The sequence below is a fragment of the Anabas testudineus genome, chromosome 17 (genome assembly GCF_900324465.2).
Source record: "Anabas testudineus chromosome 17, fAnaTes1.2, whole genome shotgun sequence".
NCBI classification, from domain to species: domain Eukaryota; kingdom Metazoa; phylum Chordata; class Actinopteri; order Anabantiformes; family Anabantidae; genus Anabas; species Anabas testudineus.
Window position 1 is genome coordinate 2,031,928 of NC_046626.1, and position 13,473 is coordinate 2,045,400.

At 37.4% G+C, this 13,473-nt stretch overlaps 1 protein-coding gene across 1 annotated transcript in view; it reads left to right on the plus strand.

Annotated features, from left to right (window-relative positions):
* LOC113171818 (cadherin-12-like) overlaps positions 1–13,473 on the plus strand; it is a 48,272-nt gene that overhangs the window by 18,361 nt on the left and 16,438 nt on the right. Inside the window, exons 4-8 of the mRNA XM_026374545.1 lie at positions 2,176–2,295; positions 4,203–4,370; positions 4,530–4,717; positions 12,369–12,622; positions 13,134–13,270. Of these exons, the coding sequence (XP_026230330.1) occupies positions 2,176–2,295; positions 4,203–4,370; positions 4,530–4,717; positions 12,369–12,622; positions 13,134–13,270 (867 nt within the window). The remainder of the gene's footprint in view (positions 1–2,175; positions 2,296–4,202; positions 4,371–4,529; positions 4,718–12,368; positions 12,623–13,133; positions 13,271–13,473) is intronic.

Sequence of the window (13,473 nt, forward strand, 5' to 3'; positions counted from 1 at the left end):
GTTTAAAGCTTAAATTCACCATTAACAAGGCATATTTCTGTACTCTTTCTTTGAACAGAACAGGGCTCATTTAACAGTTTTTCCCCAATATTAAAATCATTAATGATAAATACAAATATCCTATAATTATCTTCCTTAAGGGTGCTGTTAGCAGATGTTGTGTTTTACATTCCCAATTGTCAATGTAAGTAAGTAATGTTGTCAGTGTACTGACATAAGCAAATTTTATTGTTGTCCTGATAGAAATAATTACAACTTACTACATGGTAAATGGTCTGCACTTATATAGCGCTTTTTATACCTAGTTGGTACTCAAAGCGTTTTACACTGCGTCTCGTTCACCCATTCACACACACATTCACACACCGATGGCAGAGCTGCTATGCAGCTGACCTGACTCACCGGGGGCAACTAGGGGTTCAGTATCTTCGAACCACCAATCCTGTGATTGGCAGTCAACTGCTCTACCTATTGAGCCACAGCCACCTACAGCTTTAACTTTCCATATCTGTTCACCTGGGTTCACATATGACAGGAAATATTTGCAAATCGTTATTTGTTGCGGGAAATGGATTATACCATTGAAAGATTCCTAATTCTGGTTAACTTTTCTTTGTATTTTTGATCTTCTTTACTTTATTTTCAATGCAATGTGAGTTACCTGCAGAACAAGTATTCCAATAACTTATGTTGTGCTGAAAAAAACAATCAATTATATGATTGTACCTTTATATACCAAGAGAATTGAGACATCAGCAATAGGAAAACAAAGGGTTAAGACCCCAAAGGGTTAATTAATGCTGAGAAGAGCATCTTTAATTAATTTGTGAACAGGGCAGAGTCTTGATCCCTCAGAGTCCCACACACATCTGAATGCACCAGCTGGGTGATGAAAGCATATGCTCAGTGAGGATCTAGGTCCACTTAAACAACACTAACTTTATACAAGTATAATATCTCACCTGAGCATTACTTCCAAGAAATTGTGCCCTCGTGGCAGTCTGACATTTTTTATCCGTATTTTGTACAATGGCAGCATTAGAGCAAAGGTTGGTGTGTCACCAAAAGCATTAGGATTTATCCTTATGGAACCACAATCCAATGAATGTAACCATGTCTGGCTGTTGTTTGTTGATATCCTGATTTGGCACATGTTGGATGATTATGGAGAGATGTCTCAGATTATGATATCAGTCATAATGTGTAGTAGGCAAAATATTTTTAGTAAGTAGGTGTTTAAAAATGAGGTACTACAATGATTTGTAGTACCCCACACACACACACACACACAAACACACACACACACACACACACACACACACACACACACACACACACACACACACACACACACACACACACACACACACACACACCACTAAGCCAGATTTTGTGGCCCATCTGTCTGCTAAATACCATTACTGTGAGGTAATTTAACAGCCAAGGTCTTGAGGCCTTAAGCTGTTAATGCTTCAGCTGAGGCTTCAAATCTGAAAGGACAAACTTTTCCCCAGAGTCTCTATGCTGAATTCAAGATTCAAAAGAACTTTATTTATCCCATAGGAAAATTGTTTTGCCTTGTTACAGTTGATCTCCATTTAAACAGAAAGAAAAGGAAAAATAATAATACATAATAATATACAGATTATGTTAATATTGGTCAATTATGGTCAATTATAATAGCATATATATAATAACAAAGGGGGGAGGAGTTGTACAGTTTGATGGCCAGTGGCAGAAAAGATCTCCTGTGGTTCTCTGTGGAGCACTCAATGTTAATCAGTCTCTGGCTGAATATGCTCCTCTGTCTAGCAACACACTGTGTAGTGGGTGGGAGAGATTGTCCAGGATTGAGAGGAGTTTCTGAAGGAGTTTCTCAGACCTCTCACTCTGTCTCTACTAGACTATGCAAATGATACTAGACCAAATACTGTATTATTACAATTGTTCATTTTGAAGAAAACACATAATTAGATAACACTCTCACAAAGTGGGAAAGCATCTTCTGTAGGTAAAAAGAAGAATAAAGCTAGAATAATGTCAGGTTGAATATAAAGTAAAGGTAAAAGTTAAATAAGAAGAAATGATAGTTTTGGTAAATTTCTGGGAAATGACTACTCAATTTAATGTCATCTGAAATGTTAAAAGCATGGTTGTATATGTGTGTGTCTTTAGGAACCTATGTGACACAGGTGACTGCCACAGATGCAGATGACCCCACATACGGTAACAGTGCACGCATTGTCTACAGCATCCTTCACGGCCAGCCCTACTTCTCTGTGGACCCCAAGACAGGTGAGATGACAGCACTGTTCTACAATAAAACTAAGAGTTACCCAAACAGATCTGTGACTTTTGCATGAACCCACAGCTCACACTCCCAGCTGTATTCACTCCCTCCTCGACAGCTTGAAATTCAACTGGTCATGACACAGTGAGTGGTTATGTGAGTGAGCTTTTCTTCAGTGCTGCACCTGATGCACTGAAGGGTTGTAACGATTTTTTAGTCTTTTAACAGACATCTCAACTGAGTGGTAATTACTCTGAACGTGGAGTGTTGTGTTCCATTTTCACCCTGAGGAGCATCGTGCCTCGTCGTGCAGCCTCTTCACAAGCACAGATTGCATCAAAGATTAAGTGTTGAAACAAAGGGGTTTTAGTGGTGATATTTTCAAACTGGCAGAAGAGTGCTGGAAGAAATCAGCACCTGTGATCAGTTTTCTTTTCTAGTTCAGATTGTGAAGATTCAGAAGTGATTTTTTTAAGAATTTCATTACCATTATTTTTTTCACAAATGCAAAGTAATGCAGAAAGTTTTATTGCAACCATATCATGTTTTCCTTTTTTGTCCAAAACATATGTATCTAACAGGAGGGGGCTTTGACATACTGCCATTCAGTTTCTTCCTCCCCCCAGTTCAGCACATAACAACTCACCAAAAATAAAACATTTATTTGTGTGATTAGAAAATAATCCAACACTTTTGTTCATTAATTTACTTTGGAAAATGATCCAATCTTACATATTTGTGTGTGCTTAAGTAAGTGTACCTCTAGGATTATGAGTTAATTTGAAGAAAAAATTTGAGTCAGTTGTTTCAGTCAATGAGATGACAATAAGGCTTTGTTCTGGCCCCATTTAAACAGGAGAGACTTGGTTTATCAAGACAATATATGTAGAGTTTGGACCAGTTGACATTACACATCATTGTTACCTTCCACTGGAGTGGCAGATGAACAAAGACCACACAGAGAACAAGGTGCTTCAGGAGGTCACAAGAAAACTAAAGGTATCTCTTGCAATTCAATTCCGTTTTATTTGTATAGCACCAAATCACAACAGATATCATCTGAAGGCACCCAACAATCCCACTTGAGCACTAGGCGACAGTGGAGAGGAAAAACTCCCTTTAGTTAGTAGGGCCAGTAACTGCACTCTGGAGATGTACAGCTCCAAGGCCGAGGATACCAGCAGAAAAGTACAGAGAGAGAGACAGAGGGGAGGAAGCACAACTAAGATAGAGAGAAAACACAAAGTTAATGACATGCAACGGTAGCATTTGAATCGATAAAGGACAGGAGAGGAGCTCAATGTGTCAGTAGAAGTCCCCCAGCAGACTAACCTATAACAGCATAACTAAGAGAAGTCTAGTCTTAAATGTAGAGAGGGTGTCTGCCCTCTTAGCAATATTTTTCAGGTGGAGGAAAGGCAGTTCTAGAGATTTCTTTTATGGATGATGTAAAGGAGATTTCTTTGTCAAAGATTTGAGATTCCTCACAGTATTACTTGAGACCAATGTTAAGTTATCTAAGGTAACAATATGATTAGATATCATGTACAGTGGTTAATATCAGTGCTCATGAATTCACCATCAGGAAAACACTGAATAACAATGGTGTGGCAGAGCTACAAGGGGGAAACCACTACTCTTCAAAAACAACACTGGTGCCTGGCTACAGTTTCTAAACCTCCAATCTCATTGATTTGACTCCAACTCTTCAGAATTAGCTTTCATTGAAATCAGTAGCCTGCTTAATTATTCTACCAGCACTTTGAATATTTATTCAGTGTGTTATTAGCTTAGGCACACTGTTTTCGTCTATACTTGTTACTTAGAATAGACTAAGATTAAATGAAGTGCATATTTGTCACACTGTATCATAATGAACCACTCTTATACATCCTTTACTCACATCTTCCAGGAGTCATCAGGACAGCGCTGGCTAACATGGACCGTGAGGTGAAAGAGGAGTACCAGATTCTTCTCCAGGCCAAGGACATGGGAGGTCAACTGGGGGGGCTGGCCTCCACCACCACCATCAACATCACCCTCAGTGATGTCAATGACAACCCACCACGCTTTGCTAAGAGTAAGGACGTTTCAACAATGATGTCTGATGTCTGGACAATATTTTGAATAGATAAATAAATTGCTGATTAGCTTTTTTTTTAAATGATAAATAATTCTGTATTTAATTGTACTTATCTGCATTTCTGTCTCTTTCCTCTTTCCTCTGTCACTACCTCAGGTATTTTTCATTTGCGGGTGCCTGAGTCAGCATCTGTTGGCTCTGCAGTGGGCCGGATTCGAGCCCACGATCTGGATGCTGGAAGCAATGCAGAGGTGGATTACATTATTGTTCCAGGAGATGAGGGCAACATGTTTGACATCATCTGTGATGGCCAAAGTCAGGAGGGAGTTGTTATCTTGAAAAAGGTACACTAATTATCAGGCGTACATTCAACAAGTGTCCAACCTAAATGATTTTATAGTTAATTTGTATCTAAATACAATCAACGAATCGTAGCAGCCCTGTTTGAAATGGTCTTTATCTCATTACCATGCTAAATAGCAGGGCAACCCAGGGAAATTGTGAATATGAGGAATAGAAAATGTATGTGAAGAAATAAGCATTAATTATAATACCCACTTAACCTAACTTGATGAAATTCTAAATACGTTAGGAGTAAAAGAAACATTTGCAAACACCAGTATTTCACTACTGATTCACTATTAATGCTTTCGCTTTTGATGTGCTGTGAGTGGGGAGAATGTGCTGATCTGGCTCCGATCTCTGCCTCTTAACCTTCATTTGAACCAAGCTATTAGGCCAGAAAATGCTTAAGCAGAAACTCTCGTCCACACAAAACAGTCTTATTTTTGCTGTATCAGCCACTAGATTCCCCTGGTGAAATCTGTGGCATATGTTGTAATAGAAGGAGGAGCAAAACAGAGAACTGGGGGTGAATTGTTTATGTTAAGATGCATAGTTTTATTGTATTTTGGTGCCAATCGGCAACAGTATCCAGTTTGAACATGGTTCCAACACACTTCAAAAAAGGGCCACGTGAGGACTCAGAAATACTTGTTAAATCCTCCATCTACAATGATATCATCTCATATCACATTCACATACACACACACTCACAGAAACACACATGTCACATTACATCAAGCAGTTTAACATCAGAGGGCTGCAGAGGCTTTTATTTCTGACTATCCTCTAAATTAGAACAGACATGACAGCTACTGTCTGAGCACGAAACTTTGCCAGCTATGTCTCTTATTTTAGAAATGAGATAAATCCATGACTCTCACTGCTGACAGTTTGTGCCCTGTTGTTGTTTTAAAAGAGTGAGGTGTAGCTTAGTATTAGTTCAGACAAAATTACAAAAAATATGCATGAAAGTTTCAGCAAAGTTTTAGCCTCAAGTGCCATCATTTCTCAGAATTGCAATCTTTCTGGAACGTGCAGAAGTACATAATGCAAAGTTCTCTGAGCTACAGGCAAGGTGAGAGAAAGTTGAATCACAGTTCCTTTAAGTGAGACACATAAATTGAAATGTCAAGAATATGCCAAAAAAATATCTTAAGACTCACTCTCAAAGGTTTTACGGACTGATGAGAGGAGAGCGACATGATGGAGCTGACAGATGAACCTGTTCATGGCTGTTCATGGGCACAGGACAATAGTTCAATTTGTTATGCAATACTTTTGCAATATTATGCTAAATTGCAGGTCCATGTCAATACATTTTTATTCTAGGGCTCATCTGAAATAGTTTTTGATGTTTAACACCTAAAAACAACTGTACATTTTTTATGGCTCCACCACAGCGATATGCAGGCATTATGTTTTTGAGTTGTCCATCAAGCAAGTCTTGTGAACTCGATATCTAAGGAATGTTTCAAGGCAGTTCTATCTAATTGTCACAACGATGATCTTTGATTCATGAACTGGATGGATGAACATTTTGGTGGCTAAAGGTCAAAGTGACCACATCTTCATCCATTTCTTGCAAACTGTTATGTCAGGAATGTGCTGAGGGAGTTTCTTCAATTTTTCCTACGTAGGCTACATAAACGTAAACTGACTATAATTATTTTTTTTATTCCACATAGTTTTACTACTCATTTATTGTTTGAAATAAATTGTTGGGATTAAAGACCATTAAGCATAATTGAGATTAATGCTGATTATAATCTTATTAAATCTTGTTTGGCCAGTTTTTTGCCTATTATTTTACATACACATGCACGTGTTTTTGTGTCACATGGACATATAATTCCACATGTAAATTCCTGCATCCTTTAGGTGCACAGATAAACACAAAATGTGCACCTTAAGCCATCATTTGAAACTTCTGAAGACAATTTAAAATTGAGTTAAATTGAGAATGATGACATTAAGCTTTTTCATGTGCACTGACTTCCCGAGGAGCTTCTTGTGTGTGTTGATTCACTGTTCAGAATGTAAAATGTTCAGTGAGTGCTGAGGCTGCTGAGATTGACGTGTTAGGTTTATGATTCACAGTACAAAAGTTCCACTCTATATGGGATGCTGTAATGTTTGCAAATCTTGCATGTTTGGTTGAGTCTTGGTTTAAAAACTTGTTCCTTGTTTATCATTAATTCATGAAAAGAACACCACACGTGGCAGCAGGATGAAATTGCTTTTCAGGTCAACTTTAATAAGTTAATAAACCTTTTTAGTTTTCAGAAATCAGTGACAGGATGATGTTTATTTGGAACCTAACATATATTGTTGATGTTGCCACACAGTTAATGAACAATTATTAAATAATCATGCCTCATATCTAGTTTCCATACCTCAGGGAGGAAGTTATAATTACACATTACACTATTAAGTTACCGTAATTGTTCTCCCGTATACAGCCTTGCAAGTACAATACCCAATTGCAGCTCTATAACTGCTATTCCAGTCTCTGCTGCACAGAACACCACATTGCTTTCTGACATTTTTGCTTTTCAAAACGCATCTTGACCAGCCAAACAACAGTTGTCATTTCATGTTTTTTTCACACAAATTAGGGAACATACAGTGAAAATGCCTCTGTAGCTTCATACTGTGTGCAACTGTGCGCTGTGTATTTTTATTTCAATAAAAGTTAATCTGTGATTGTTGCCCAGCATTTATGCCCACTGCCATGACAACAGGTCCAACACATGAATTTCCTTCTTCGAGTTTATTCGGACAGTGTTTCCCTGCAGTGAAAGGGAAGTGACAAAAAGAGGAAATGTTGTACTACAAAGCTGCAACTCTGGAAGATATACTGTGACTAAATGTTCAATACAGCTTTACACAGATGGAGAGCTGTGGGTTTTGGACCCTCTATTAAAGGTATTATTTAAAAGCCTTTATTAACAAGATGGATGGTTACAGCATGTTGGGACCTACTGAATAATTGTGAACTTTTTCTACCTATAGCCAAGAACTGAACTACAGTAGCCAGAATCCATAAAGCCATCACAGGTAGATATTCATTATTCATTGTTGTTTAGATGTCTAGCTGGATGCTAGTCTCACAAAGCCACTACATATGATTGCTCCACATGGCAACACCATGCACAGAAAGACAGGTCCAGGTAACTAGAAAAAAACACAGGTTGCAAAAACAGACTAATGCAATATAGAACTTTTAATTATTATAATGTGAGCACAGCAAAGTAGCACTGCAGCTCGACTAATCTCTGGCCAGCTACTGTCCTCTCCCCTCACCTTTCCTCTTCAGTCTTTCTGTTCCTCTCTATTGCATGATGCCAAACAGTTATATCCTCCACAGCTCCCTGGCTGCCAATCAGCCCTCCAGCCTTTCTTCTCACTTAACCCTACAAGTGTGTGTGCCAGCCAAGTGAAACACTGAGTGAATTTTATTGATCCAGGACAGGTTTAAACTGTGGGCTTTTTTTTTATGTCACTGGCTGACACTAGATAAATTTCAGGTTAGTGAGGTGATGCTCTATTCCTCTGTAGCTTCACTATTTGAAACTCCACCAGAGTGAGATCTTATTTTGCCATATTCTCTCTTGTCTATCCTCCTTCTACTGCAGACCTTTCACCATTTTGTCATAGTGTTTTGTTGTTTGCCCACCATTCCCAGGGATTACTGTAATGAGTTCAGAGGGATAAACACTGGACACAAGGACAGATTAGAAATGAGAAACAACTAAAGGCTTTGTAACATTAAGTGCTTAGAAATAACAAATTCCAGAACAAAGAAGTTTGGCATTTTTGTGCTAGTTCGATTAATATGTTGGTAATGTTTTTTCTTCACTCCAACCAATGTTGGTAAGAGTGGTGATAAGGATGAATGCTAAAAACATAAATACCAACACTATCTATCAGCCTGTCCCCACCTCCCACACACAATCAATAAGAATGAGATTGGATTGTACATCTTGGTCAGGGTGACCTGTTGCTCTTCAGCAAATTCTCTGACATGTAGTGTTGCTGATTGCTGAATATACCTGGTATATTCAGATTATGCAAAAAAAGAAATGATGAGCAAATAAATTACACTGTTAAATAATCTCTTTTTAATCAGAGTTTAGCATCTAGTCAGTTAAACTTTTGGAATATTATTCTGATCAGTTAAGTAGCAGAGAGGGTTGTTAATCAGTTTCAGCTGCTTTGGTGTTAGTAAAATGAACAGGTGAACTAGAGGGACAACACTGAGACGACCCCCAAAACAGGAATGCTTTTGTAGGTTGAGGCCATTAACATTTTTTCTCTCCTCTTCTTTTCTGTCAGTTTTTTCACTAGTTTTACATTTGTTTAGGGTCAGTGGCACTACTGGTAGCACAAGGCAACAATTGCAACAGTCCAACTTCTCCAGGATGTCACGCCAATACATTCCATTGCCAGAAGGTTTTGCTGTGTCTCCCAGCAAATTCCAGGGGACAGACAGTTACTCTTGGAGAGCTAGACTGTAGAAGGTCCTGTGTCTGGTCGTGTGCAAGGAGGAACAAGATAACTGCTAACCTGCTGCATCATTTTTTTCTCTTAGATTCAGGATGTCTTTGAATTCAGCCCTCTGTAGATTGACAATTTTTATTTCTGTCAAATGACAGATCACCAAGTTATATAAAGTCAATATAAAACATTCAACATGATTTATTTCCCTATTGAGATATGATGTGCTCAAATGTTCCTTTTTTTCTTGTAGTGTACATTGTTCTGGTCAGCAGTATATAAAGCAAATAACTTGAACTACATATCAGACACAATCATAATGTAGCTGATATGACAGATCAACATGTGCTGAAATGCCTGTCAGCCTTCATTTAAAGGTTTGTTTGGAAATATTGGACTTAGAGCTATATTGATTAAATAACCCAATTTCTCAGGTTCAAAAGCATTTGACAAACTAATAGTAATACCACTGTAAAAATTTGTTTTTATTACTGTATATAGCCTGATACCTCGTCATGCTTCCTCCCCGATGCTCTGCTAGGCTTTTACCTCTACTGTGCTCAGTTCCTGTTTTGAGGATGTTTAGCCTCAGGAAGTAAAATCAGTGCTCAGCTGGATTCAGGCCAGGTAAAAACCAGGCCAGAATATTTCACTGCTTTGTTTTAAACCAAGTTGGCCAATAATTTTTGAAACATTTGGCTAAATCACAGCAGATAATATAGTCCTAAACACATCCAAATTCATCCTGCTGCTTTTTTCAGCATGAATGGTTCTCTTAGTTCTCAAAACTCTTAGATGTTAAGATATTGTTCCAGAAGTATACAGGCTTGTTTCAGACTGTCTTTTTTTTTTGGAATATTCTAATGATCTTCTTCTTTTTGGGAATTTACTGGCGATATTCATCTGGTGGTATACTTTGTTACTCACAAGACTTATCTTGATGGTCTTGTGAGGTCTTTTCTGTAAGGTCTTAAACATTGTAAAATGCCTTGAGATCACTTTTGTTGTGGATTGGCGCTACATAAATAAAATTGAATAGAATTGTTAACTTTGACACAGATATACCATGTCTACCTTCTGGAGTTGTTCTTAATCTAGCAAACTATTGTTAAAAGATTTTTCTTCACCAGAAATGCTTTTTTTGTGAATTCACCACATGACCTACGATGACATTTTAGTGTTCCTGAGCTCTTGAACCAAGTACTGTAGTTGATTTGGCATATTATTTTCAGTCTAGTGATGCTTGCTTCAATGATAGTGACTGGACTTGAAATTCCGTAAGCAAATTCTTCACTCTACACCTTTTTTTGCTTACATATAAATTAACTAAAGACAGAATAACACTCAACTAGCTGTGGAACAGCTGAGCAGGGGTTGTAATTTCAACACAGTTCACACCATACATTTTCATACATGAAAGAAATCTCTAGAACTGACTTTTTTCCACCTGAGGAGTATTGCTAAAATCATAAGCATCCTGTTTCAAAGTCATTCTGAAGGACTTCCCAAATAGTATTGACCCAAATAGTATTCCAGGGCAAATCTGAAGTATACCAGACATGTTTTGTTATTTAAACAATCATTAACACCTAGTTAGTAATTGTGGAACCTTCATGGTTTGGTTACACAGAAGTGGGTTTAGGTGAAAAGACAACTGGTTGTATTTAGGCACAAAACTACAATGCAAACCTTCTCAGACTTCTAAATTGTATTACAGGTTCTTTTTTTTTCTTATTTCTTTTTGCTTGTGTCACAATTAATGTGACTTCTAGAGGTGCCTAATTATAATATGCTACTCATGGTCAAAGAACTTGTCTCAAATTACACATGGATTTGTATTTTTACAATAGAGCAGTACACTCAATTTATGTATGTTTGCTTAAAGAACCATTATGAAAATTGTGTTATTGTCCAAACACTTGGTGGGTGGTGGACCAATACTGAAGTGTAATATAATAAGGTGTGTGATATTACTTATGGATTCATGCAACTTGGATGAGCCTGTGATTTCAAAATCTCTTTGTGATTTAAGTTTGAATGATTTTGGTGTCCATTGAAATTATACAGCGTATCTCAGGAAAGATTTTTAAATTAAATAATTATTTCATCAATATGTAATGTGTAATTTAAGAAGAAGAAATGTATACAGTCATTTTAGAAAACCCACAAAAGCAGCTGTAGACTGGTGATTATGTGAGCTTGTTTTTGAGTGCATGTGTATTGATGCTTTTCTGTCAGCTTTGAAAAGCCTCTGTGACATTTGTTGCAATCCGACGATTCAATTTCAAGTCAGCTGTTGAAATTGGTTTTATTCCAGCACAGTCAAGACATTCTTATGGTTTTCTACTGATTGTATTAGTTGAAATTTTTTTACTCTTGACTTTGTAGGAAAAGTTTGTTTGACAATAAAAAAAGTTGCAGTTGTAGTCAAATTGTAGTCCTGACACCCACAGGGCACCCAACTGTAAGCTTCATCAAAGACATGGCTAAATTTTGAATTTTCAGCTCCAAATGGTATTTTTTGGGGGAAATCTTTTGTTAGAGGGAGACGGGTTGTTGATTGGTCTACTACAAAGGTTTTGCTACTTTAATAGTATGTTCAACAACAAGCATGAATCTTACCTAATCTAGGAAGTTCGAGTGTTAAAGAAAAGGACACAGATAGTCTAATAATGAAAATACATCATCTATCTGTAAGTTAGTGTAGAGGTGAAACTTAACTAAATCCATTTATTTAAATACCACATGAGTACTAATTGTTTTAATTTGAGTTGTTTAATCCTACTACACAATTCAGATGTAAATCTTTGCAGATGAATGAAGTAGCTGTCATTGATCATTGTTCAAGTGGTTAATCAGCTCCAAAGTTATTGAAGTTTACACATTAATGCTTCAGTAATTCTAATTAAAAAATACTCTTTAGTTCTTTTACTATAAATTGCGAAGTAGCAAATCTTTTTAATAATACCTTAGCTCTTTCAATAAAGTGTTGAAGTCAGAGAAATCTTTGTTAGTGTAGGACTCGGTATTACTTTGTATTGACTTTGTGTATGCTACTTCTCAATCTTTACTGTACACTGTAGTTACCATGGTACCAGTTTCATTATTATCTTATTTCATCCATTCATGCCTTTTGCTTTCATGTTTTTGCAGACTCTTGACTATGAAACCAAAAAGTCATACACTTTCAAGGTTGAGGCATCCAACACACAACTGGACCCCCGTTTCCTCCACATGGGACCCTTCAAGGACTCAGCAACAGTCAAGGTGAACGTCCTGGACATGGAGGAGCCTCCTGTCTTCACTACACACGATTACTCTATGGACGTGTACGAGGACACTCCTCCAGGAACTATCATTGGCTCAGTGACGGCTCATGACCTGGATGCCAGCAGCAGTGCTGTCAGGTAACAAGCTCTTTATTTGTGAGAACAATGTTAAGAGCAGCCTGTTGTGTTTGTAGCCACTATTAGAGTACACAAGAGGACTCAAGATTTGGCATTAATATTTAACAATGTTTTTTCCCGAATTCATAAAATTGTAATGGTGATTATAGTCAAGACAGACAGCTTTTAACTTCCAAAATTCCCTGGACAATCTTGGGGGGTGGGTAATGCCTATAAAATCCTCTCTATTTATGTTTAGTAAAAGGTTATATACCATAAAAATACTATATTACATTGTCTTTCAGTTACCATGCTGATTATTTCAGATGGTTTAATAATTAACACAAATACAATGATTTGGATTTTTACAGCTGTACTGAACTGGACCTCAGTCAACAGAATTTCTTCCCTTCTTTCTTGCTTAAATAAAGGAAGCTTTTGTTTGTAAAGGACTGTCTTGTGTTATATGTATTTTGCCCCACTGCCACTGTAACATGTTTATTCTTCATGTCGACTGCTCTCATCTCTGTAGATATTCACTGGAATGGCACACAGAGTCTGACAGCTATTTTGACATTGACACTGTTGAGGGAACCATTTCCACTAATGAATACCTGGACAGAGAGACAGCTGTTTGGCACAATATCACTGTGGTGGCAACCAAAGTCAGTAAGTATTCCACAACAACAACAACATTCACCCAAAGAACACAGTCAAAATCTTTTTGAAATTAACCATATAATTTGTTCCATACGTTTTTTTTTTTCATTATACTAACTGAGTCAGCCACTCTTTCATGCATACCTATTGCATTTTACAATTTATGCAAATACAATCAAACCAGCAGGAAGACTAACCTGTAAACATGTAGT